The following is a 22,820-nucleotide window of genomic DNA, read 5'->3' on the forward strand; positions in this document are numbered from 1 at the left end:
GGCTTTGCGCCGCGGAATGATGTCAGTCGTTGCGCCTCGACCGACTAGATTCCGATACCCTGTGAAAGTATCGGGTCCAGCAGACGAGGGATCTGCTCAAGGGTGGGTAAAAGGGTAGGTAAAAGGGTGGTAGTGGGCGTGGAAGTAGCGGGTGTTATCTAGGCCTGCATCAAGTCAGCTGGCTGATGGACGTGAGGGCTCAACTTGGGAGTTGATATTGGGTTGGGTTCGCGCGCTGGAGACTGAACTCACTTCGCAGGCTTGGACAGAAAGCGTACCAGGTCCTCTTGACGCATAGAAGGTCGGATTAGGGCGGGTTGAAGTTCGTCTGCGGGCTGTCACAGCCTATGCAGTATTGGAAAACGTGGGTGGTGAGTCTGCCAGCTTGACGGCGTCGAGTGCCGGGGTGGCGTGGAGCGTGCGATGCAATTGCTGTTGGGCGCAAATGTGAGTCGGTGCGGAAATTTCGCGAATTGCGGGCAGCTAAGACGCTGTGGGCGAGCAATGAGTTTAAGGCAAATAACGTACGCTTTATCAAGAACCGGTGTAAAGAGGAGCACGTCACGGCAATGGCTGCTGTTGTGTTGTTAGGAAGAGAAGCTGAGTCGCGTGGTGGTTCGAAAATTGCGGTGTTGGGCGCCCCACGTCACCGATCAGATCGACGATAGATCCGGCCCGTTACTGTCACAATCGAATAATCGCGATTTGCGACTTGTGTGAGGTAGAGTAGACGTTCTTGACAATCCTGGATCTCTGTTCGTCTTCATGCTTCGTTGTCCCTTTATTAAACTTTTCTCCAGAAGGACAGAATCGGAGTGAAGTCACGGGTGAGACAATTTGAGAGCTTGATGAAAAGTGATACGATCCACATCCTTGAAGATCGAAATGGCAGTGTACAATTTGCATACAGATACATCTGGTCCTGGCAAGGGGAAAGTCCCGACTACCAGCGCCTATTTCTTCCCACTGGTCCTCGCCAAGCCCTTCAAGAAGGAGTTCTTGACACCCTTGACGCCCTTCAGCTCCTTGTTCCTGCTCTTATTCGTCTCCAGGTACGCCATATCCTGGCCACCCGAGTACTCGCTCAACGCGCCCGCTGTCCTCCTCACGGCGCCCTTCTTCTTCTTCTTTCCCATGGTGCTCGCGTAGTTGCTGCCGAACGAATCGCCCTGGATATTCTCAGTCTTGGCGTCCTCCTCCTTCGCAAGCAGGACATCCATAAGCAGCTCGCGACGGTCCTGGGGTGTGTTGAAGGCAATGTTTTCGTGCTTCTCGATGCCCTCAAGGCGCGTGATGACTTTGAAGGCGTAGCCTTGGTCGACGAGGAACGCTTGCCGTTTTGACGAGTAGAACATCTCGTCCGTGTCTTTGGAGACGAGTGAGTAGAAGAACGCGTTGAAGCCTTCGTCATTTCGGCGCTTCGCACGGAGAATGCGGCCCAGGCGTTGCGCTTCTTGTCGCCGCGAGCCGTAGTGCGAGGATATTTGGATGAGGCAAGTGGCTTCTGGGAGATCGAGACTTGTGTCGCCGATCTTGGAGAGGAAGATGGTGTTGACAAGTGGATTGTGCTGGAAGTTCTCGAGAATGCGGAGGCGCTCGTTTTGTGGCGTTGCTCCGTAAATGTACGCCTTGCCGAGCTTGCGGGAGTACTTCTCCAAGGCGTAGACGTTGTCCGAGAATACTATTATTTTGTCTCCTCGCGACTCGTGGTAGTCGATGAGGAACTGGCACGCCTGGAACTTTCGTGGGTTCATGATCGACAGCAGTGCTCGCTTTTGCAGTGAAGCCGGTTTAAGCCACTCCTGGTAGAACTCCGGCGTCATCTGACACCATACTTCAGCGCACTGCACTCGGGCAATATGACCTTGTTCTGAAAGCTCCTGCCAATTGGCTTCGTACAGCTTGGGTCCGACGAGGAAGTTAAGGTCGTCAATCTTGTCGTCTTCTCGCAGCAGCGTAGCGGTGAGTCCGAGCTTTGCGTGAGACGCAATCTGGTATGTGACCTTCTTGAAGATGTTGGCAGGCACGACATGCACTTCATCAGCAATCAACAAACCCCATTCTCGCTCCCTGATGAAGTTCATCACCTTCTCGGCATCGTGCGATCGCTTTTGAACGGTACTTATCATGGAATATGTGCTGATGATAATGCCAGCGTTGCGGGGAAATACGGCTTTGTTCTCCGCTGTGAAGACCGCAATATCTTCTGGATTGATGTTCGACCATTTGATAAACTCGGCTCTCCACTGGACGACACTCATGGCGCTTGTACAGAGAACGATGACCGACTTCTTGACACCACATGCTGCTGTGATGCCGACAAGAGTCTTACCTGCGCCACACGGCAGAACGATGATACCTGAACGCGCTCGGGAGTTTGAGAACATCTTACTCAGAGCCTTCTCCTGGTAGTAACGGATCTGGGCGTGCGGCTTCAGATCGATCTCGAGGTTGGGATTCTTCATGTCGTTGTTGAAGTCGTACTCTTCCGTTAGAGGGAGACCTATGGCTCGACAGCGCTTTACAACTCGTTCCCTTTCATCACTCTTGATTTGGAAGGAGTGCACTTGGGCTATCTCGTCATCATCATCGTCTTCTCGCAACGTTGCAATCATTTCTGCAGGCGCTGGCTCTGCGCCAGATGCTTGTACGATTTGATTGGCTCCAGCAGCCAGCTTGGTACCAGGAATAGCCATTTGACCTATCTTCGGAGCGGCTTCCTTGATGAGGCCGTCAGTCTGGTCTGCCCTGCACTCGGCCACGATGGGATCACGGAGGAGCTTGTTCAGGATGGTCGGGTCTTCACTTTCGATGAACGAAAGTGTCTTTTTCAAGACAATCTTGGCTTTGCCGAAAGCTGAGGTGGACTTTTCCACGAACTGGATGAGCGAGTCAGACAGGGCTGTCTTCGAGTACTTGTCGAGCTTGTCGATGATCTCTTGACTTGAGTGACCGACACTGACGGCAGCGAACAGACTGTGTGTGGTAAGTTGGTACTCGTGCATCTTCGATACACGCGACTGAGGTTCAGCAATATTGATCAAGAAGTCCTGCGCCTCGTCGAAGAGAGGGTGAAACGACTCGATAATGATACCGCCTGTGTCGTTGACCCAGAGAGGCCGATTCTGCTGGTCCGGCTTCAGAGGCGCGTGCGACTGATCAGACTTCCTGAACAAATGGGCAGCTGCATCTCTTGGTTGCGTTGCCCGTGCCCGTTTCGTCATAGCTTTGACATCGAACTGGTCCTTGAGGGTGTCGAACATCTCCTGGTCACTCATAGGCCCAACGTCTCCGTCATCGTACGCATCCTCGGCCTCGGCCTCCGCCGCCGTCTGCAGCTTGCGTTTAGGCGGCATAGTGGAGGACCGTTGCGCGCTGCCGGCGCGCTGGAACGCGGGATATACGCTATGTACGGCGGTGCATGTGAACCCGAATTTTGGCGATTGTGCTACGGATGGCGGCGAGTGTGCGCGCAAGCGGGACCTGGACGGTAACGGTGCTGTGGACGGGAGAGATGAGGGTGCAATGTGAAGCGTGCTGGTGGCGCGAGATGCCTGGTAATCAATCAATGGACTAATTGTTACGTCAGCGAGAGCCTGCCCTTCACCATTGTGGCGCAACGACTAGGCCTCAACGCGGGCCTACCCTTCATCATTGTGGCGCAGCGACTATGCAACGCGATGCTCCAACGATGACTCTTGCAGAGATTCCTATCGCGGCACTGCTGTATAGACTCGATGACTCTGGCACCATGTTAGGTGAAATGTCTTGGACGCGTTGACATGTGAGGGCTTGGCTCAGACGTGAGGCGGCGTTTGCCTTGCTTTGCACGCCGACGTCAACGGTCCGAGGTGTTTCCCGCGACAGCACCAATACGACACATGCAACCTGCCCCCATGCGCACATGAAGCCGTGACATGCATTCCAATGGGCGCGTCCGACTCCAAACTCACCTTCAAGCAGGGCATCTTCCGCCTGTCGGAGCCCAAGCAGATCCCCGCCGACGATGAATACTGGACCGGCTTCTGGGAGCTGCCCGAGAGCACCGAGGACGTCTTCTCGCTCTTCTCGCCCGCTGACATACGGCGCACGCGCGACAACAACCTCGCCAACCTCGAGACGCTGATCCTCGCCGTCACCTCGCGTCTCGTTGTCCTGCGCAACCACCCCTCCTTCCCCGACCCCGACCTCGCGCCCGAACGCGATGCGCTCAACTGCATACGGGTCCTCACACGGCTGCTGCCTTTCGTGTACGAGGCCGACCACCTGGAGTCGTGGGAAGACACCTTCTTCTGGGCCCAGCGCCGGAAGCGCAGTCGGCGGGCCCAGCTGCTGAAGAGCGAGGTCATCTTCGACGAGTCTGACCCCGACCCAACGCCGACCGAGGCTGAGCCCGAGTTCACAAAGGCAAAGCCGCTTGCCGAGGAGATCATAGACACGCTGATCGACCTGCTGTTCTTCTCCGAGTTTACGCTGCCGAAGGTGCCGGCTGGCAAGAACAAGGTCTCATACGCCATATGGCAGAGCGGCGTTGGCTGCAACACACCCGTGGCCTCGACGAAGGAGTTGGAGAGCAACAGGACAGAGATACTGAGGCTGCTGCTCGCCTTTGCCAGCAAGTCCATGTACATGTCAGCAGGTATGCTGAGCCTTCAGCCCGACAGCACAACGCAACGCTGACACACTGCAGCTATCCTACCAGTGAAGGGAGTCAGAGCCATCACATACATGGCAACTTGTCCAGAGAAGCAGGTTGTCCTATCGGTTCTCTGCTCGATGCTGAATACAGTAGGTCTTATACTCCGTCTTGTGCACTTCGTACTGATCCTTTGCAGACACTCAAATACAACCCTGCAACATGGCGCGTCCCGTACGACCACGTAGTGTTCAAGGACCAACGACAGATTCTGGTCACCTACTGCTTACAACTACTTCTGGTGCTGATACTGTACCCAATACCTGAGGCCGGCAATGGACCTGCGCCGAAGAACTTCTTCAGACATTTCCTTGGACGTCTGCACCGCCCACAGGACTTCCAGTTCCTCGTTGATGGCATGACTAGGATTCTGAATCAGCCTGTTCGTCGACCCTTCCACGACACTCCTGCTCCAAACTGACAAGAGATAGCTCCAAGCGAACACAACATACCTACCCGGCAGCCACAAGTCGCTGACTTGGGCGCCGGAGATGATCATGTTGTTTTGGGAGGCTCTTCAGTGCAACAAGCGCTTCCGCTCTTTCATCATCGATACAGACAGGGCCCATGACTTTGTGGTGCTAGTGCTGTACTATGCAATCGATCAGCGCAACGATCCTTCCAAGCAAGGTCTTGTGCGCATGTGCGTCTTCGTGCTGCAGACCTTGAGCGTCGAGCCTCAATTCGGCAAGAGCTTGAACAAGGTCTTCGAGGGACAAGAGTCACTACCTCCAAGCATCAGGATACCGAACTTCCACGGTACCTATGCCGACTACGTCATCACGGTAAGTCTGCCAACGCGTGTACTGACATTAGCTGACCATTGCAGTCTATCTACACATTGCTCACCACGGGCAAGGGCAAGCTGGAACCCATATATCCGGCTTTGCTTGCTATTGTGAACAACATAGCTGCCTACGTGCAGAATCTCGGACGCGCCCCAAGCTCGAAGCTGCTCCAGCTCTTCGCGTCCATGTCATCGCCTAGCTTCTTGCTGGCTAACGACAACAACCACACCCTCCTGCATTCGTTGCTCGAAGCGATCAACGCAATGGTCGAGCACCAGTATGGGCGTAAGTGCCGGCCAAATAGACTCATGATGCTCAATTGCTGATAACCCTTAGATAACCCCAACTTGGTGTACGCTATTATACGGTCAAAGAAGAAGTTCCAGGTACTACGAGATTTCACACTCGAGAGCGGACAAGAAGAGATTGAGCGCCAGAATCAGCTGCGCAAAGAGGGCAATGGAGCAGAGCTATCCAGGCAGACGTCCATTGACAGCTTGCGAAGTCCTACAGCTGCACGCACGCCTTCTTTGGGAAATGTGCCCGAAGAAAATAGTGCCTTCGCCATTGGCAGCGACGACGAAGACGATTCTGATGCTGAGGAGACGACCCCGCTGCCGCTTCCGAGGTCACCAGTACAGCCACCGCCTGATGGCTCGCGCGGTGCATCGCGTAGCGCATCGATAGCCTCTTCTGTAGATGAGTCTGTCCCTCTACAACTACGCGGCATGTCCGAGAAAGCGCGGGGGAAGATGCCAGTCGGACAACCCACATTCTCACGCCAGAACAGCATGACAAGCCTGGCCAGCATCAGCGCAGTACCCAATTTTGGTGCGAACGAGTTTTTCACGCCATCAGTCACATGGGTACGCTCCATCTCTTCCACCAACTGACGTGCACAATGCTAACAAGTCACAGCTCGAGTCCTGGCTCAGCGAGCTCCCTCTACACACCACACTCATGCTCATCCAAACCCTGACCCCTCTGCTCGACTCCAGCACCGACACAACAACCGCCCTCAACACCATCAAATCCACCACGATCCCCAGCATTGAGCCTTCACCAATCCGCGTGCACCTTTTCGAATGGTCTACCCTATCTTTAGGCTGGTACGAATCCCTGCTCTGGGGTTTTGTGTTCGCCAGTGAAATGGTAGTCGCCAAGGGCACCGCGGGCGTATGGAATAACACCAGCATCCGCTTGTTTAGGGTGCAGCAGGGCGAGAGCCAAACGCCGAGTCTGCTTGCACCGAGAGGGGCTGTGGATGCTGTCGGAAGCAATCTGGTGCAGCGGATTGGGAGTCTGAACCTGGGACGTGCAGTGCCGGGAAGTGCTACGCCGCCGCCAGCAGGGAGAGGCGCGGGGGGTAATGGCGCCCAGACGGGTGTCAGAGATGTGTAGTAGGCTGTCGTTTGCGAGGTGTATCTCCACGGCAGATGGCTGGTCTGGGGTGCCCCCGGGAGTAACGACGGGTCGGCCGAGCCTGGCGAGCCTACTGAAGTCACTCGGTATTCGTTGGCTGCACCCGCTGATTGGTGTTCCTGGACCAGGTCTCGCTTCCTGCACTCAATCCGGTAATCTGTATGTCGATCGCTGGACCCTAAAAATCGACGGGGTGGCGGTGCATAGCCACAGGGTGGCGACAGCTCTGCATAATATCGAACGACAAACCGTCACTGGAGATGACACAACGAATCAGCATACACGAAGTAACTAAATATACAATCTAGACCCTATTCTTCGACGTTACCGTGTTGTAAGTACGCGCACGCTCCATGCATGCCTGACGTACTACAGTAGTTCCCTACTGCATCTGGAAATGCCTTGCTTTTTTGAGCACTTCTCCATGGTCGAGACGCTACATTGGTGCGTTATAGCTTCTCTGACCATCAGTTCCCATAAACTGGGGACGCCCTCGCGCTCCCCTGTCGCTTGTCCCCTGAGTTTTGTACCCGCTATGTGACCGTCTAGTACCAAACTTTACCTCCCCAGTAACGTAGCTGTGCCTGGCAACCACCCACCATGGCCCGCACAATGCAAACGATACAAGAGGAAATAGACGCTATCGTGCCGTACAGCATGCACGTACGTAAACTCCCTATCTCGCATCTCTTTCCTAACTCCAGCAGGTCTCCTCCCGCTATCTGGACCGAACGAAGCAGAAACTAGAGATCACGCGCCTCCCCAAGGAAAACGCAGTGCTCACTTCATCCGAACAGTGGGCACTCGGCACGCCCAAAAGCGCTCTGGAACCATTGCTGGACCACTGGCTCGAAGCGTACGACTGGCGCAAACAGGAAGAGCAGTTCAACACAAGACTCCCTCAGTTCCGTACGCTCATAACACTTCCCCCGGGAAGCGAAGGACAAGAGCGGAAACCGATTCGCACGCACTTCGTGCACGCCCGCTCGTCCCGCGTCAACGCTGTGCCACTGCTGTATATCCATGGGTGGCCGGGGAGTTTCATTGAGATCCAGCGTATTATTGATGGGCTCGTGAACCCCAACTCCACTCCGACAGACGGCACAGACGCCAAAGACGAGCTAGCGTTCCACGTGATATGCCCCAGCATACCGGGTTTCGGGTTCAGCGACGCGAGCGAAGAAGCAGACTTCGGCGCCTCGGGAGCGGCCGGGGTCTTTGGGGCGCTGATGCAGAGACTGGGGTATGACGAGTACGTTGTCTGTTCAGGGGGCTGGGGGTTCGAAGTCGCCAAAGCTCTAGCTTTGACAGAGCCAGGCAGAGTGCTGGGACTGCATACGTGGAACCCCGTCTTTACCGCGCCGGCAATGAGGTCGCAACCGACCGCCTGGACCAAGTGGCAGTTGGCGCGATTCACCAAGGCCCGGTATCCAGCAGTGAGCTTCGGATACACGCCCTCAGAAGTCACCACCTCGGAACTGCTAGATCAGCCGACGGCGATCGGACGACCGCTCGGGCCAGCCATGCACCAGCTCTTCTCTCTCCGGCCGCAGACTCTTGCGTTTTCGCTGTGCGATTCGCCCGCGGGACTGCTGGCGGTCCTCCTCGATCTCATCGCGACGCAAGGCCCCGCATCCCCACTGGCTGTCCGGCCGCGATCGCCATTCTTGGATCCTGGGGAGCTGGAGATTCAGGACCGGGAGTACGAGGCCGCGGGACACGAGTGCGTGCGCTCGGATCACACAGCGAGGGCTTCTCTGAATGGCGGCGCGGGCAAGACTGCTGGGGAGAGGAGAGCGTGGAGCCCGACAGACGTGTTGAATTGGACAATGATGTAAGTCGTCCTTCCTCCCCTTCTCACTGCATACTCATCGTTTCCAGGATGTGGCTCCCAGGCGCTGAAGCCGGGCTCCGCTGGCTGCGGCGAGCGCACATCGAGACATCGAATCCCTCGAACGCGTATTGCACTGTTCCTCTGGGCATTAGCAGTTTCCGAACGCACGGCGCTTCGACACCGCTGATGTGGGGTGCGTCGTCATGGCCGATCCAATGGGTCAGGAGACATCAGGATGTTGCGGAGATGCCCACTTGGGAGGCGCCGGTGCAGCTGGCAAGCGATATCAAGGAGTGCTTCCGGCGGCTGCTGGATGGCCGAGCAAAGCGGGAGACGGGAGTGATGGTGTGAACCATTTTTCTTTGGGTGTATATGCTATATAGGGGATTTGGTGGTACATACAAGAACGATGGGGGTAATGACACTTGATGACCGAGATTCGCTTTCGGAGCATTCGCCTCCAGCAGTTGTTCGAACAAGGGCATTCGAACAGTAAGATACATTCTCATGCCTTCCCGAAACAGAACCGGAATGGTGTGCAACCGCGCTCCACGTTCGCTACATGTCTTGATACGCAAGTCTTAACTCTGATCCTAAAATTATCAAAGGAATCTAACTATAACTCTAGCGCATCTGATATTGGTAGGACTACTCTCTTTAATATGCCCGACTCATACGTCTCTCCCATCCCCTCGTCAACCTCAGTGCTTGCTCTTCTTTGGGGGCCTCCTGTCCAGCATAGTGATTCTATCTTTATACTCATTCTCCGGCTGAGGGTGGAGGAAAAGGCAGGACGGCTTGCTAAATTCCTTAGCGAACTTGCACATGCTAGAGTATGTTGACGGCGCAAGGTTGGCGTGAAGGGCACAATTGGGGCTCGACAACTGCAGTTATGTTAGTAATGATTATTGCGGGGATACAAAGAGCTTACGAGCGGCGCGTACGGTCCGCTATGGTCATGATACGAGGCGCGGATTTGGGCGGGCGATAGTCTCTGCGGTGACTTTGGCAAAGTGGACAGCGACCAGATCGGCCTTTGCGCAGGATTCAAGGACGGAGAGGCAGAATTTCGCGTCAGTCCGCTCCTGTCTCTAAGCAGTCTAAGGATTTCCATGAAGCTGCATCTGTGGGACACTATGCAGAATGACGAGAGCGAACGCATGTGCTGCAAACCAACATTACAAGTCAGTGACTGTTTCATGGCACATGTCTTGAGTGGGAAAACCAACCCGCAGTGATATCATCGCTAGAACAAAGTTCCAATATCCATGTACAGACGAGGCATCCCTGCTACTATGCATGCAGCTTGGGAGGCGAATGATCACATTTGGGCAACTAAAATGACTCTGTACGTGGCATGAGTAGAAACTGGCGATGCGCTACGTGAGAATAGACCACCACCAGCAACAATATTTCAAAGCCATCGCTGTCATCCTAGAGGTGATGTATTGATACAGTAGTGTTAGATATCTTGAGAGAGCTAGGAGTGTAGAATGTCGTGCAGGTGTGTTGCTAGCTGTGCTCGCGCATTCCGCGGAAACTACTTCGGAAGCTCAGTCACAAACTGTTGAATGTTACAGGAAGGTAGAAAGCAGTCACGCCGCGCAATGGTCGACTATGAGAATACTACATGCCAAATTTGGTTAAGATTACAGATGAGAAAAACTCCAACTACGTAAAGCACACCTCTACACTATGCTACGGGTATTTTTGCTCACTCAATGCAGTTCCTACAGCCACTTCTCGACGCATACTCAATCTAGAAAAGCAGAGCAGCGCCAAAGACGACACCAGCACCAACGACACCCATCATCTTGATAGGAACTTCCATACCAGGAGCAGCGCCGGTGGAGTCGCTGCTGCCGCTGCTGCTGGGGCTAGCAGAGCGAGTGGGCTGTCCGGAACCGGCAGTGGCGGTGGACTCGGAGGCCTGACCAGAGAAGTGGGAGCCAGCGCCGTCAAGACCGGGACCTGGGCCGACATCACCGGACATGTACTTCTCGGCATTCTTGGGCATAGCGGGCAGAACACTGCTGCTAACCTCCCAGTCCTCAGACTCAGAAGGACACTCAGAGGCCTTGCCGTTCTCGCGGTAACCGCCGGCGCCAGTGGGGTTGTCTGTGGCAGCAAAAGCTTTCTTCAGGCGCTCAAAGTCCGCGTTGGGCTCGATGTCACCGTTGGAGTTGATCTCGACAAGACCGTAACCGTTGGGCTCGACGGTGTACTCGTAAGCGAGACCACCAGAGTAGACACCGGTCATGTTGGTGGAGTAGATAGCAGCGACCTCACCCCAGTCACGGCGGTTGGTGATGCAACCGTACTCGGAGAGGAAGATGGGCTTGCTGTAGTTGCTGTAGAGCTCGACCTTCTTGTCCCAGCCAGACTGGGTGAAGCTAGAGGGATCGCACCAAGAGTAGTCGTTGAAAGCGAAGAAGTCAGAGCGCTCGTCGTCGGTGCCGCAGTTGAAGAACAGAGCCTGCTCCTCAATATTCTCGGAAACATCGGCAGCGGAGTACCCGACGGGGATGGTACGGGGAGATGTGTTGCCAATGAAGCGCTTCATGTCACGGGTGACAGCCTTGATGTAGGTGGCAGCTCCGGTGTTGTTGCGTTCGTTAATAACCTCGTTACCGGAGAACAAGAGGAGAAGGTTGTTGTAGTTATGGAACGCCTCGATTGTAGCAAAGACGGACTGAAGGTAGACATCGTTGTACGAGCGGTGGAGAGTGGCGTTAGTCTCACGGTTGAGGGAGTACTCGGGGGTGTTGGCATCGAGAGCCAGGTAGATGCCGGCATCGTCGAGGATCTTCATACCCTCATCGTGGTTCTTGGAGTTGTCGACGGTGTAGATACGGATGGTGTTGATTCCAAGGTCCTTGAAGTTGGCGACATCGCGCTTGAGGCTTTCAATATCGAGGAGAGGGTCCTTAGCATCAGCCGCACCACCTATCATATGTTAATGAATGCCGTTACATCCGTCTCCTGTCGTGGAACAACAAACCTGGCTGGTAGGCAACACCACGAACGTAGAAACGGTTGTTGCCGGCGAAGAAGGCATTGCCTTTAACGGTGACTGGGGTCAGGTTTCCCTTTGATGCGCTCTGGCGAGCGACAACGCTGGCGAATACTGGGCTGATAGCTGCGCCGAGCGCGGAAAGGAGAATGAGCTTCATGACGTTGACCGTACACAGAAGAGAAATTAAAATGCTATAGAAGGCGCAAGAGAGTCTAACGAGTGACTGGTAAAGAGGAACGGGTTTGGTTGAAGACGGTCAAACAAAAGGCATTGAAAGAGAGAAAACGGAGTCCGGGAGTAAAGTTATTTGAAGCAGAAGCCCCAATGTCTTGGTAGGCCCCGACATCCTACATGTGGAACTGCCAACCCTTATCGTCTTGCCTGGCGGGCTCCAAGCCAAGTCCTGCGGTGTTGGCGGGTGGCGGCAGCAATCGCAGCGGGAGGTCAGGCCAAGCGGCCAAGGCCCGGGTATGAATGGTGAGCGGCGCGCTTTGCATACGCCCAGCCTTGGTCAGGGGCAGCCTCCCAATAGCTGACAACAACGCCTTCTTGACAAGAGTCTTGTTGGAGCACAGTTGCGCGTTCGCCCTGCTGCTGCACAGCCTCGTTGAATAAATGCGCAAAATCAAGTCCGAGAGGGCGAGGTTGACAGACGGGAAAGCGACTGAAACAACGACAGCGCTTGGTATCCGAGACAAGAACAGCCGGGAAATGACAGCAACGCCGAGCATTTGAGACTGGCAATCGCTGACAAGACATTAGAAAGTGCAGCGTAGATTCCTGCGAGTACCGACTGTAGCAGAGTCATGCACACGAGCAGCACTTGGTATTTACCTCGCGCTGTTGCCATCTGGCGTCGGCGTATTGTTGGGGGGCTGCTCGTGTCTTGGTCAAAGTGCGCGGCGAGCTGGCAAGCTGCGCAGTGGCAAGCCGCAGAGGCCCGCATGCGCGTCGTATACCGGCTGCATCTCGTATCGAATTATTACACAACCCTTGGAAGGGAGCGAGAAGCTTGTGTGTCGTGCAGGTGAGGTCTGCAAGAATGTTCGGCGGCCTGAAACACGACAGCCCGCCCTCACTTCCGCGCCCAGAGCCCGTGGTCAGCTTGCACGTGCTGCACGGCGAGGCTGTCAACCCATCGACACAAAGCTGTTCGTCGTTGTAAATATGTACAGGTAAGCATTGTCTATGTAGGTAGTGATTTAATCGTGATTTGCATGATTTGACAGATTGAGCTTCATCTCCCAAAGCCTGTTCTCTCATTGACCCAGTCCAGCACCAAATCTCGTCCTCTTACTGCGGCCCACCCAAGGACTACCTCTTCGCGACCCCGTTGGTAAGCTCGCTGGGCTAATAGTATGCATCGACCTTCCCCAGTCTCCAAGACGTATTGCTTGGGTGTAATTACGATCTCCCTGTCCTCGGCCTCTTCGTCGTCCTCTTCCTCTTCGGTCTCAGGCTCCAGGCCAAGCACCAGATCTGGGTACCTGTCGAGAGCGCTACAGTCTACAACGTTGTCGGATCCATCACCATGCTCGTGAGGTGTGGGGTTAGTCGCCTGGACAAGGATGTCATAGATCTCGCCAGGAAGAGAGATGTAGGGCGTCTCCAGCGCGAGCCGTGTGTAGTATGCGTCCTTGGAGACCATTGCGCCTTTGCGAATGGCGACATGAGTGATTGGCATATGCTCGCCTGGCGTCAAAGTGTCCGTCCACGTGATGTCTTGGTGAATCCGAGCATTGTTCGACTCCACGGTACCGAGGATCATACTGCCTGGCCTGGAATCATCGAGCGGGATGTTGACCAAGACTGTCTGTGGGTGAGAATTGATCTCATGATAGCTCTCGATGTCCGCAACTGCCTTCGAGGACAGCAGTCTGGTACCGTCGAGGGCAGACTCAAACGTGTAGGTCCTCTTATCATTCAGCTCGGAAAGTGTTAGCACAGCGTTTAGCATTGCAAAATACTGCGGCCTTACCTTCAACGGAATGACAAGTTCAGGTCGATGTTCCTTGAGCGGCTGCTGGATCTGCTGTGCGCTCGACAGAAGTGGTGCTGCGGCAAGAAAGAAGAAGTTGAGCATGGTTGCGGAGTACTTTGTTGCAAGGCTGTCAAGGTCAAGGTCAGCCGTCACGGCTTTTGCACTCAGTCTTTGTTGAATTCACTCCTTTATGTGCGTTTCATTTGCTGTGCCTCGCGGGCACTAGAGATCCTGCGCTGTCGGTTGAGCAGTTGGGACAGCCGTTCATGGTACTCCCGGGCGTCAAAGTGATCCCCGAATACACTGGTCTGGGATCTTGCTGTGGTGGCGCTTGGGAAAGAGCCGTGGTTCGTTGGTGGTATTACTCTCGGGCACCCAACTGCGGCGCAGTTGTCGGTGTTGGCATCTGTCAATCTCAACGCGGAAACGCGACACAGTGATCATTAGGCCTGCTGTGGGCCTACAATCGAGACGGGCTTCCAAGCTCACTGTCTCGCGCAACAATTACCAGGACATGATGTGTGGAGGCAGCCGCGGTCCTGCCCCGAGTGAAGAGAACAAAGAACGCTAGCCAAATGGGGTCTTAGCGCATGGACCCCGGATCGTTCGTCGAGAGCTTTCCATGGCTGCCTTTCACAAATCAAACCGCGATCTTTACAATAAAACTAGGCTGCTATATCAGCTTTCGAGTTGCATTCTCTGCATCAACCGCTATTGTTAATTACAATAATCCGACAGACGCTCGCTGCACCAATCCGATTACCCCGCCATGGACGCCGCGCGCAAGGGCGAAGCTGCGCTCAGCGCCAGCAACTATGACGAAGCGATTCAGCACTTCACCGACGCGATCAAGTCGAATTCAGCCGCCGTAAAATACTACATCGGCCGCGCTACAGCTTACCAGCGTGTCAAAAAGTACGCCGAAGCACTCGCTGACTCCGAAATCGCTGTTGCCCTCGCCTACAAACGCGCTACTCGAGAGCTGATCAAGGACGCCCAATTTCGCCGCGCCCAGCAGCTCTTCTTCCTCGAACGATACGCCGACGCCGAACACATTCTAGAGATCGTGAAGAGGCTTGACGAGAAGGAGAAGACATTGCCCATCTGGACTGCCAAGGTCGCGAAGAAGCTACAGGAGATCTCCGAGGGTGACGAGAAGAGGAAGGTCACGGTGAAGGACGTGCCAGACCTAGAGGCTCCTAGCACCGCACAGGACACAACCACTGCCGAGGATACAGAGGCAAGTCCTGCGGCAGCTCCCAAACCAGTCGTACCTACTCCTGCCAACAAGATCAAGGACGACTGGTATCAGAGCAACGATACGGTCACTGTCAACATTCTGGCAAAGGGTGCACCAAAAGACAAAGTCAGAGTCGACTTTGACAAGGACTCATTATCAGTCTCCTTCCCCGTCGAGGGCGCTGGCGCAGAGTACAACTTCAATGTCGACCCTCTTTATGCGCCCATCGACCCTACTGAATCGAAATTCCGCGTCACATCGAATAAGGTTGAGATCACCCTGAGAAAGGCATCACAAGGCGTGAAATGGAAGACACTCGAAGGCGACCGTATGGTGGACGGAGCTGAGGGCTCGAAGTCGGCTATCCCTGAACACATCCTCACTGGCAAGTCAGTCCAGGATTCCGCACCTGTATACCCCACATCATCCAAGTCTGGTGCCAAGAACTGGGATAAGCTCGCCGCGGAAGATCTTGATGACAAGGATGAGATTGAAGGCGATGAGACCAGTCACTTCTTCAAGAAGCTCTACAGCGGGGCCACATCGGAACAGCAGCGGGCAATGATGAAATCCTACCAAGAGAGCGGCGGTACAGTCCTCAGCACAGACTGGAGCAACGTGGGAAGCAAGACCGTCGTGCCCGAGCCGCCCGAAGGCATGGAGGCGAGGAAATACTAGAAGACCGTCGCGCCTTCTATACCTCGCAGATTGAACAGGTCAAAAATCTCCACGCCTCGGGAGTCGTCGTCATCTGCTCCACAAAAGCGGAAGCTCATTTATAGCAATGTCGGGGAGGAAGTCGCGTTGTGTTTTGATGGCAGTATGCCGCATCAATACAAGAATCGGGCAGGGGAGTGGAAGGACTGCTGTTGTCAGGGTGGCTAGAAGCACACATTACAACGCCGACCAGTCAAACCGCAGCAGTCTGACGCTGATAAGGACGGATCTTCTGGCTCGAAGAACGGCTTGTCAAAGGATAGTACGACATAATCATTTGGTGGTCTAGTCGTCATTGCATAGCATGGGCATTTACACATAAGCATGGTGTTATAGGAGACTCATTATGTAGCACGATCAACGATATCGATGCTTTACCACGCCCTTGGTTCTCCAGGTCCCAGTGTCCGTTCAATTCAGAGAAAGCTTACCACCACAGCTCACTGAAGTATCTCATTGGTTTCTTCTTGCTTTTATGCTTCCAAAGAGTCCGAATATGTAAAGAACCCTCTTGAGACGACTCGACCGACCTCCAGATCGACTCATCTACCATACCCTGACGGACGCTATATGATCACAAAGATGTTCCCCCCAATGTGGCCCTAGTTTTGGATACATGATTAGTTACGCTCAAAGAGGAAGCTTCTTGCGCATCCGTCGATTGCGGCGAGGCTTAGCTCCACGCTATTGCTACGGATGCCAGACTACCAGACCCCTTGAACACACTACCTCACCTCACTATGAACCCGAGTTTCCATGGGTCAGGGCAAGTCAACGTCGGATTCAAGTATAGCGAGCAGATTATTCGGCACTGTCTTTGTACACTCAGAACCTGGATATATAGACATTGGACAAGAGGAAGACTGGACCGGCTCACTGAGCGTCCACACCGTGAACTACCCTACAACTTACGCAGCATAATGGACCAGCGTCTCACATCTTACTGCGAAGTTGGAGTACACTACTGGAGATGTTACATGATTTTGACATTATTAATAAGGTAGCATCCGACTGTGACGCCAACAACTTGGTCAGGACTTCGCAAAAGGATATCTTAAGACGATAGGAACAACACGCTTAGGTATACGCAAGCATAAAGTGGAATGCTCATCGTGAATTGGATATCATAACAAAAGACAGCGGATAGCAATAAGAAGCGCAACGCAAGTGTTCATCACTACCCCTTTCTTTCTATCGAGTGTAAAGCAAGCACGTGCGTATCCGGCACAGCCTTCTACCGCAGAACCGAAAGCCAAGCCAGGGTACAAAGCAAGCAACGGGTGAAGGGGTCATCCAAGAAAGCAAGCAGCCACCAATCCAACAGATCTGTGCTATATACCAAAACCACACCGTCCCGCTAGACATGCACAATAGGGGAGGCCAGAAGACGAGCTGAACGCGGCGAGTGCAGGGTGCTGGGGTCACACGCTATGCAATGCACTGCGCTACGCTCGCTGAGAAGGAAGTTTTATAAGCAACGCTGGCTATGCCGTATTATGACAAGAATACTCATCGCCAAACCACACACTAGACGTGTGAAGCCTAGTTGATAGCACGACGACGGTGCGCGTGAGCGTGTCTTCTGCGGTACGCAGAGTCAACAGTGGTCGTAACAACGATCTCCTCGATCGCAACCTCGTACACAATGCCACCTTCAGTGTAAATCTTGGTGCTGATGATGTTGGCAACGGGATCCGCAGCATCCTCGAGGCTGGGGCTGGGAGTAACAGCGGGCGCCGCAGGGACATCAACAGCGGGCTTGCTGGGCTTGATGACCTCGAGAGAGTCAGTGTTATACGGGCCGGGAATGGCAGAGGTCTTGACGTTGTACACGCTGATGCCGTAGCTGTTCTTGGAGCGGGCGGGCGCGTAGCTCTGTGTGGGCACGGGCGCGACGCTGGTGATGCTTACGCCGCCGGTGGGCTTCTCAGTTGCGCCGGGCTGGAGGGCAGAAGCGTACTCGGGACCGTACTGGACGGGAACGTTACCGCAGAGTCCGTTGGACGGGCCGCCGCAGTCATCGTCGAGGAGCGCGGTGGGGATGTCTTCAATCTTGCACTCGCCCTGCACAGCCTCGGTCTGCAGGTTGGTGAAGTGCTGACAGTCCTCGACACGGCCGGAGAGGTTTGTGCAGTCGTTTACGGCGGCGCGAAGGGTATCGGTGTTCCAGCCGTTGATGAAGTCTGCGTGGTAACCGTAGCCAGTGGGATCGCCGTTGGACCAGATGAACTGTCCAGACTTGCCCTTGAAGGCGTATGTGTTCCAGATGGTCTCGTAGAAGAGGGAGGGCAGACGGGTCTCGTAACCCTCGGGGCACTTGCCACCGTCGATCAAGTTGGGGTATGCGACGTGCGACTTGTGGTCATCGGACTTGACGTCCTTACCGTTCCAGCACGAGGGGAAGAAGATCTCGGCGCGGATACCGTTGGCGCAGTTGGCGTCAAGGAAGTCCTTGTCAGGCATGAAGTGGCGGTAACGAGAGCCCTCGGGCGCGCGGTTGTAGTTGAGGCAGTTGAAGCCAAGAGACTTCTGCATGAGCGACTCCTGGGTCATGTCCTCAGCGGCCCAGGACGATGTTGGCGGGTCGGGAACGGCGCCAGTGAAGTTGCGCATGCGAGAGTCACCGGCGAGGACCTCGAAACCCTCGGGGAAGGGCTGGATGTTGTCGCCGAGCAAGAGGTAGTATGCGAGCATACCACCGATCTGGGGAACGACCTCAGTCTTGCCATTGGTGTGGGCGAAGTGAAGGGAGGGTGTCCTGCACGATGTCAGTAAGAGGGCGCGTAGATCTCGTTGAATGACATACCAGTAGGCGGACTTGTCATCAGGGAACTGGCAAGACGAGCAGTTAGACTCGCGCAAGTCTTTGTAGGTAGTCGATTCGCCAAAGTCTGTTTACCATGTCAGCAGTTGTATTTTATGCCTTGACATATTCCCTGCCTCAGGCGTGAATGAAAAGTCAGGGATGCCTTGGTTATACGCTTGCGCGCAACCCCAGAATAGCCATCCCGCTCATGCAGTGGGTCAAAACAAATATGCGGGTCAAATGTACTTACTGCTACCACCGTGAATGACGTGTCCGTGGGAGGATGCGACACCAGGGTCGACAATGGGATCGAGACGGAGAAACGCAGTCCTGGAGTGGCAGGGCATGCGCCAGAATGCCTCGGCGGATCCAGAGAGGAGTGCCGCAGCAAGGGAGAAGGTGGTCGTAGACTTCATGGTTGATATGGGCGGTTGGCGATATCAGGGGCTGAATATGAAGTGTAGTCCTTGATTTGTTGTTTCGAGAGCGATTCCGTTGTGTTCTCTAAAAGCCTGTTCTTTTTACTGTTCGAGTATGACGAGCGGATATCCAGTGAAGGATACTCTTGGCAGGCGTGTAGTGGTGACTGGTGACTGTGGATGAATGGATCCTTTCCTCAACCGCCCGGACTTCCGATCTGTTGCCTTGTTCTTGAATTGGTATGCACAGGAAAGACTGACGATGGTATCGATAGCGAGTGTGGGTGTTGCAAAGGAGCGACACAGCCAAAGGCAAAAGAATGACAAGCCGTAAGGGCGAACAAAGAAGGAAAGAAGGAAGGGAAGAGAGGGGATACGAACGGATCTCACCAGGGCTATACGGTGTTTTCTAAGAGAAATGAAGGAATGCTCAGAACAAGGGACGTGAAACCCCAGACAGCCCCGCTGATGGGAGTGGTCCTGTTGGCTAAGGATGCCATGCTCGTCGGACGCTAGCGCATTTAGAGTAAGCTGAAACATGTCAGTAAGGGAGGCCTGGTTCGTTGTAGTGAATCGGGAATGGTAGCACGCGTACAGCCTTACAAGCCAGTCGGGCTTCAGTATAGCGGTACGCCGCAATCGTTGAGGTTATCCAGCCCTCACGCACCGCTACGCTTCACCAGTCGCGCTCTCACAGCCCGGCGCGTCCCTCAGCAATCTCAGCTCCGGGCTCCTACTGCTCTCTCGTTTCTTACCCGCGCATTCGGCCGGGTGTTGCACAGGTCAAAGGAAGCCGGCACCCGACTTGGGAGCACTCCGTGCGCTCTGCATCGCAATTTCCAGCACCTGGAAATCCCCGTCGTTGGAAGACGAGCGTCATCGGCCCCGCTTTAACGGCGCATCGCAATTGTAGCTCGGGAATGGCGCCGAGAGGCCATCGTAATCGCCTTTTCGTGCCTGAACACCATGCCAACATGCATCATGCTGTTGTTGATGCTACTGTTGCTGTCGCGATGCTGATTGCTCGCCACTGTATTTGACGAGTCGGCGAGCAATGTACCCTTTTGCATAATTGAGACTACATCCCCAGTCATTTCATCCTCCACGTAACCAGCCGTCTGTCATTAACGAGATTGCGCCGAACCTCTCCAAGAGGGCCTGGCGACGCGGCAGCGCGGCGCTGCCCGTGCGACATGATAGAGCACGGCGTCCTGCGAAGCGTCGAGTCTAGTTGGCTTCGATGTTGTGGCCTCGTGCAGGAGTCCGCAGTTATGGCCGCTGACATGGCAAACCGTCTCAGCCGCCGGTGACGAAGCAAACTTATCGATAGGCTTGCCGCCGCCTCCTGAGATTGGGGGCACACAAGGTGAGGGTCCCGCGCTTGTAGCCGCCACCTATCGTGTGGAAGTGTTGCGAAGATCGGCTGTGATTGGCCTCGTCCTCAACGCCTTCAAGGCTCAGCTTCCGCCCGGCACAGCTCACTTTTCTGAAAATGCTGCAACGGAGCACACGAGCCTCTGGGTCAAGAAATATCCCGAAGGTAAACGCGGTCGTAAGCATCGTCCTCGTTGTCCTTGTTAGATCCCCCAGCAGCGCGATTTAATTTCCTTTCGACCACCCGTAGGGCCCACTGTTTATGCACAATCGTCCTGCATTTGAATCCTGGCGCTGCTCAGGTACAGATATGATGTGATTGGCCGGCTGAAGAGGTGGAGAAAGCTTCACCTGCAAATCCAATGTGCAGCGTGACTTAGTTCTCTTGTCAAAGACTGAGGCAATGTCAATACGAGAAGGAAGCAAATTTCCAAGGCCCCATTTCTACGTCAGCAACTACACGCCGCTGCGCAAAACCAGCGGTGTACCTACTGCAAGTAATTGGGAGATCAAGTTTGCTTTCGGTCTGACCTGAGAGCTGGGACTCAAAGTGGTGGCCTGCACACGCGCTGCACGCTGTCATGTACCTAGCAGGTAGAGGTACAACAGCTATGCATGCTTGTAGCCCGTTCTAGCGTCTCTTAAGGCGAGCTATGGTACGAAAATACTTGTCACTTTATTGGTTGTACAAAATCAGCCATCTTATCAATAGAGCTGCGCACAAGACTTATCTGTTGCATTGCATAGATATCGATATCTACCCTGATCCTCTGCAGCTTACAGCCTCACCTGTGGAACCCCCGTAGTCTGTACCTTGCATGGTACTGCACAGCTCAACACACGCACAAGGGCTTCCTCGCCACTTCTCTGGTGCTTCCAGCGTCCACGCGACCTGGTTTCCCAGCCCCCTCACGTCTCTCCCGTCCTCGAGCAAACTCACAGCTTCGCTCCATCCCTCAGCGGCACATCCTGCCACGCCTGATCAAATCCACAGCTCCTAGTCCAGTGTGGCTCACCTGCCTCCACAGAGTCAATAGCCATGTGTCCTATCTTCCTCCACGCATCACCCTTGATGACAAAGCCAGGCTTATCCTCGTACGGCTGGCATGATTTCTGGCCATTAGCTAGTGCCCGGATGACCTTGCTTGCGTGACCGTCGTCTTCTAGCTTGTTGACTCGCAGGATGATTCTGTCCCAATCTGAATCTGCCTTTGGCGTGTAGTCTGTGACCTCGGAGAGCAAAAGGGCTGGTGAGTGTCGTGATGCGTACATGATGATATCGTTCCAGACTTTCCACTCGAGAAGGCGGCGCTTGGTTGCGGGTGTGAGGAAGTTGTTGAATGAGGAGAGGAAGTTGGAGAAGAAGATGGATGAGGTGACGCAGTGCATGTAGTAGAAGTCAAACTTGACCTGATGCGGCGGTCGCTGAGCGGCAGCTGTAAAGTATACTTAACCATAGTCAGCGCTGTTGCATTCGGGAGACTTGCCATGCTTACCGGCGGCGTTGATCATCTCAGCAGTCTTCTCCTCCAGGTTATCGTCCTCTCGGATCGTGTACTGGCTTGCGATTTCGATCATCTTGTTTTGGGCCCTCTTCATGATGCCGTCACGTATCTTGTTCCCATCCTCCCAATGGGCAGCATTGCTCAGCTTTCCGTCCTGCCTCACTTCGTCAAGCAATTGTACAATCGTCTTTCTATCATCATTTCTTCTGTTCTTCTCAGCCGCTTCTTCAACGCCGAGGAATAACCACTTTATCCAATCGTCGTGCACACATGCCTGTGCTAGTCCCTCAGCAATGATGGCAGGCTGCTGGAACTCGACACCAAATCCAATGTGGATGATTGGATGCAGGAAGCCAGCGTACAGACGAGCCAACAGGTCATCAGCCCGCTCGTTCCGCGCGAACAGGTACTCATTAAGCACTTTCTGCCAGGTTTTCTTCTCGATCTCTTTCTGAAAGAATACAAGGAAGTCGTGATAGTACTCCTCCTTCTCAAGGTAGGTCTTGAATCGGTCGGGGTTATGCATGTCCTCGATGGCGGAGTCCTTCAACGGCTCGGACGGCCGCTGATACGAGACGTTGGTATCATAGCCATCTTGTATCTCTTCTGGTGTTGCGCCTAGTGCGAAAAGGGTGAGAAGGTGATGCGCGATGTGGTTGTGGAAGCCCGACTTGTTGAAGAGGATGTGGTGTTTCTCGTGGTTGACCTGTAGTAGTTCGGTCGTCTTGTTCGCACTTTCAGTTGTGAGGCCCTTGAAAAAGTACTGAGGTTGTTGAGATGCCTCAAGATGTACTCTTGACCCAGATGCCATGGTTCTGATGCTGTCGATCCTGAGTGACGAGTTGACGCGTGTTGCGGGGCGTGTGAAAGTTGATTGTTGGAGTCTTTCGATATATAGTCCTCGAGCAAACAACGACGAACACAAGGATTTAATGTCAAATCTCATGCACAAGATGACAGCGTGTTGGTATGAAATGCAGCATTGTTATATGGTTCGAATTTCGCGGCGACCAACGGCGAAA

At 54.3% G+C, this 22,820-nt stretch overlaps 9 protein-coding genes across 9 annotated transcripts; 3 read left to right on the top strand and 6 right to left on the bottom strand.

Moving 5' to 3' along the window:
- Window positions 1-847: 847 nt before the first annotated feature.
- On the bottom strand, window positions 848-3,637 carry M421DRAFT_420845 (TFIIH basal transcription factor complex helicase XPB subunit). Its single transcript, XM_033592619.1, has one exon. The coding sequence runs from the start codon at window positions 3,354-3,356 to the stop codon at window positions 954-956; it is 2,403 nt and encodes an 800-aa protein (XP_033448544.1). The 5' UTR covers window positions 3,357-3,637; the 3' UTR covers window positions 848-953.
- A 290-nt stretch (window positions 3,638-3,927) lies between these two features.
- Window positions 3,928-6,885, top strand: M421DRAFT_63275 (uncharacterized protein; the record flags this gene model as incomplete). Its single annotated transcript, XM_033596056.1, has 7 exons — window positions 3,928-4,639; window positions 4,691-4,788; window positions 4,836-5,078; window positions 5,128-5,481; window positions 5,526-5,769; window positions 5,821-6,350; window positions 6,403-6,885. 7 exons carry the CDS (start codon window positions 3,928-3,930, stop codon window positions 6,883-6,885), a joined length of 2,664 nt encoding a protein of 887 aa, XP_033448545.1.
- Window positions 6,886-7,228: 343 nt separating this feature from the next.
- Window positions 7,229-8,857, top strand: M421DRAFT_157975 (alpha/beta-hydrolase). The gene is made up of 2 exons (XM_033587637.1): window positions 7,229-7,569; window positions 7,614-8,857. The coding sequence occupies exons 1-2, from the start codon at window positions 7,507-7,509 to the stop codon at window positions 8,742-8,744; spliced, it is 1,194 nt and encodes a 397-aa protein (XP_033448546.1). The 5' UTR covers window positions 7,229-7,506; the 3' UTR covers window positions 8,745-8,857.
- Window positions 8,858-10,499: 1,642 nt separating this feature from the next.
- Window positions 10,500-11,913, bottom strand: M421DRAFT_63226 (glycoside hydrolase family 72 protein; the record flags this gene model as incomplete). Its single annotated transcript, XM_033596052.1, has 2 exons — window positions 10,500-11,686; window positions 11,742-11,913. 2 exons carry the CDS (start codon window positions 11,911-11,913, stop codon window positions 10,500-10,502), a joined length of 1,359 nt encoding a protein of 452 aa, XP_033448547.1.
- Window positions 11,914-11,969: 56 nt separating this feature from the next.
- M421DRAFT_158060 (uncharacterized protein) lies at window positions 11,970-12,847 on the bottom strand. Its single transcript, XM_033587638.1, has 2 exons — window positions 12,551-12,847; window positions 11,970-12,503 (listed from the first exon to the last, which is right to left on the bottom strand). Exons 1-2 carry the CDS (start codon window positions 12,700-12,702, stop codon window positions 12,104-12,106), a joined length of 552 nt encoding a protein of 183 aa, XP_033448548.1. The 5' UTR covers window positions 12,703-12,847; the 3' UTR covers window positions 11,970-12,103.
- A 63-nt stretch (window positions 12,848-12,910) lies between these two features.
- M421DRAFT_420848 (uncharacterized protein) lies at window positions 12,911-14,264 on the bottom strand. The gene is made up of 2 exons (XM_033592620.1): window positions 13,735-14,264; window positions 12,911-13,683 (listed from the first exon to the last, which is right to left on the bottom strand). The coding sequence occupies exons 1-2, from the start codon at window positions 13,837-13,839 to the stop codon at window positions 12,994-12,996; spliced, it is 795 nt and encodes a 264-aa protein (XP_033448549.1). The 5' UTR covers window positions 13,840-14,264; the 3' UTR covers window positions 12,911-12,993.
- A 120-nt stretch (window positions 14,265-14,384) lies between these two features.
- Window positions 14,385-16,125, top strand: M421DRAFT_420849 (SGS-domain-containing protein). Its single transcript, XM_033592621.1, has one exon. The coding sequence runs from the start codon at window positions 14,507-14,509 to the stop codon at window positions 15,653-15,655; it is 1,149 nt and encodes a 382-aa protein (XP_033448550.1). The 5' UTR covers window positions 14,385-14,506; the 3' UTR covers window positions 15,656-16,125.
- Window positions 16,126-17,147: 1,022 nt separating this feature from the next.
- M421DRAFT_158096 (uncharacterized protein) lies at window positions 17,148-19,261 on the bottom strand. Its single transcript, XM_033587639.1, has 3 exons — window positions 18,751-19,261; window positions 18,501-18,585; window positions 17,148-18,452 (listed from the first exon to the last, which is right to left on the bottom strand). Exons 1-3 carry the CDS (start codon window positions 18,914-18,916, stop codon window positions 17,237-17,239), a joined length of 1,467 nt encoding a protein of 488 aa, XP_033448551.1. The 5' UTR covers window positions 18,917-19,261; the 3' UTR covers window positions 17,148-17,236.
- A 1,747-nt stretch (window positions 19,262-21,008) lies between these two features.
- On the bottom strand, window positions 21,009-22,802 carry M421DRAFT_420851 (uncharacterized protein). Its single transcript, XM_033592622.1, has 2 exons — window positions 21,790-22,802; window positions 21,009-21,741 (listed from the first exon to the last, which is right to left on the bottom strand). The coding sequence occupies exons 1-2, from the start codon at window positions 22,607-22,609 to the stop codon at window positions 21,230-21,232; spliced, it is 1,332 nt and encodes a 443-aa protein (XP_033448552.1). The 5' UTR covers window positions 22,610-22,802; the 3' UTR covers window positions 21,009-21,229.
- Between the last annotated feature and the right edge of the window lie 18 nt (window positions 22,803-22,820).

The sequence above is a fragment of the Didymella exigua genome (assembly GCF_010094145.1).
Source record: "Didymella exigua CBS 183.55 unplaced genomic scaffold M421scaffold_14, whole genome shotgun sequence".
Classification (NCBI taxonomy): Eukaryota; Fungi; Ascomycota; class Dothideomycetes; order Pleosporales; family Didymellaceae; genus Didymella; species Didymella exigua.

Bases quoted from the DNA above. Each gene is read 5' to 3' on its own strand.
- M421DRAFT_420845 (XM_033592619.1), bottom strand. From the start codon at position 3,356: ATGCCGCCTAAACGCAAGCTGCAGACGGCGGCGGAGGCCGAGGCCGAG.
- M421DRAFT_157975 (XM_033587637.1), top strand. From the start codon at position 7,507: ATGGCCCGCACAATGCAAACGATACAAGAGGAAATAGACGCTATCGTG. The intron at 7,570-7,613 runs GTACGTAAACTC...TAACTCCAGCAG, and splicing joins TCGTGCCGTACAGCATGCAC to GTCTCCTCCCGCTATCTGGA.
- M421DRAFT_158060 (XM_033587638.1), bottom strand. From the start codon at position 12,702: ATGCGGGCCTCTGCGGCTTGCCACTGCGCAGCTTGCCAGCTCGCCGCG. The intron at 12,504-12,550 runs GTCGGTACTCGC...ATGTCTTGTCAG, and splicing joins GTGTGCATGACTCTGCTACA to CGATTGCCAGTCTCAAATGC.
- M421DRAFT_420848 (XM_033592620.1), bottom strand. From the start codon at position 13,839: ATGCTCAACTTCTTCTTTCTTGCCGCAGCACCACTTCTGTCGAGCGCA. The intron at 13,684-13,734 runs GTAAGGCCGCAG...ACACTTTCCGAG, and splicing joins AACTTGTCATTCCGTTGAAG to CTGAATGATAAGAGGACCTA.
- M421DRAFT_420849 (XM_033592621.1), top strand. From the start codon at position 14,507: ATGGACGCCGCGCGCAAGGGCGAAGCTGCGCTCAGCGCCAGCAACTAT.
- M421DRAFT_158096 (XM_033587639.1), bottom strand. From the start codon at position 18,916: ATGAAGTCTACGACCACCTTCTCCCTTGCTGCGGCACTCCTCTCTGGA. The intron at 18,586-18,750 runs GTAAGTACATTT...CATGGTAAACAG, and splicing joins CGTCATTCACGGTGGTAGCA to ACTTTGGCGAATCGACTACC. The intron at 18,453-18,500 runs GTATGTCATTCA...GACATCGTGCAG, and splicing joins GATGACAAGTCCGCCTACTG to GACACCCTCCCTTCACTTCG.
- M421DRAFT_420851 (XM_033592622.1), bottom strand. From the start codon at position 22,609: ATGGCATCTGGGTCAAGAGTACATCTTGAGGCATCTCAACAACCTCAG. The intron at 21,742-21,789 runs GTAAGCATGGCA...ACTATGGTTAAG, and splicing joins TGAGATGATCAACGCCGCCG to TATACTTTACAGCTGCCGCT.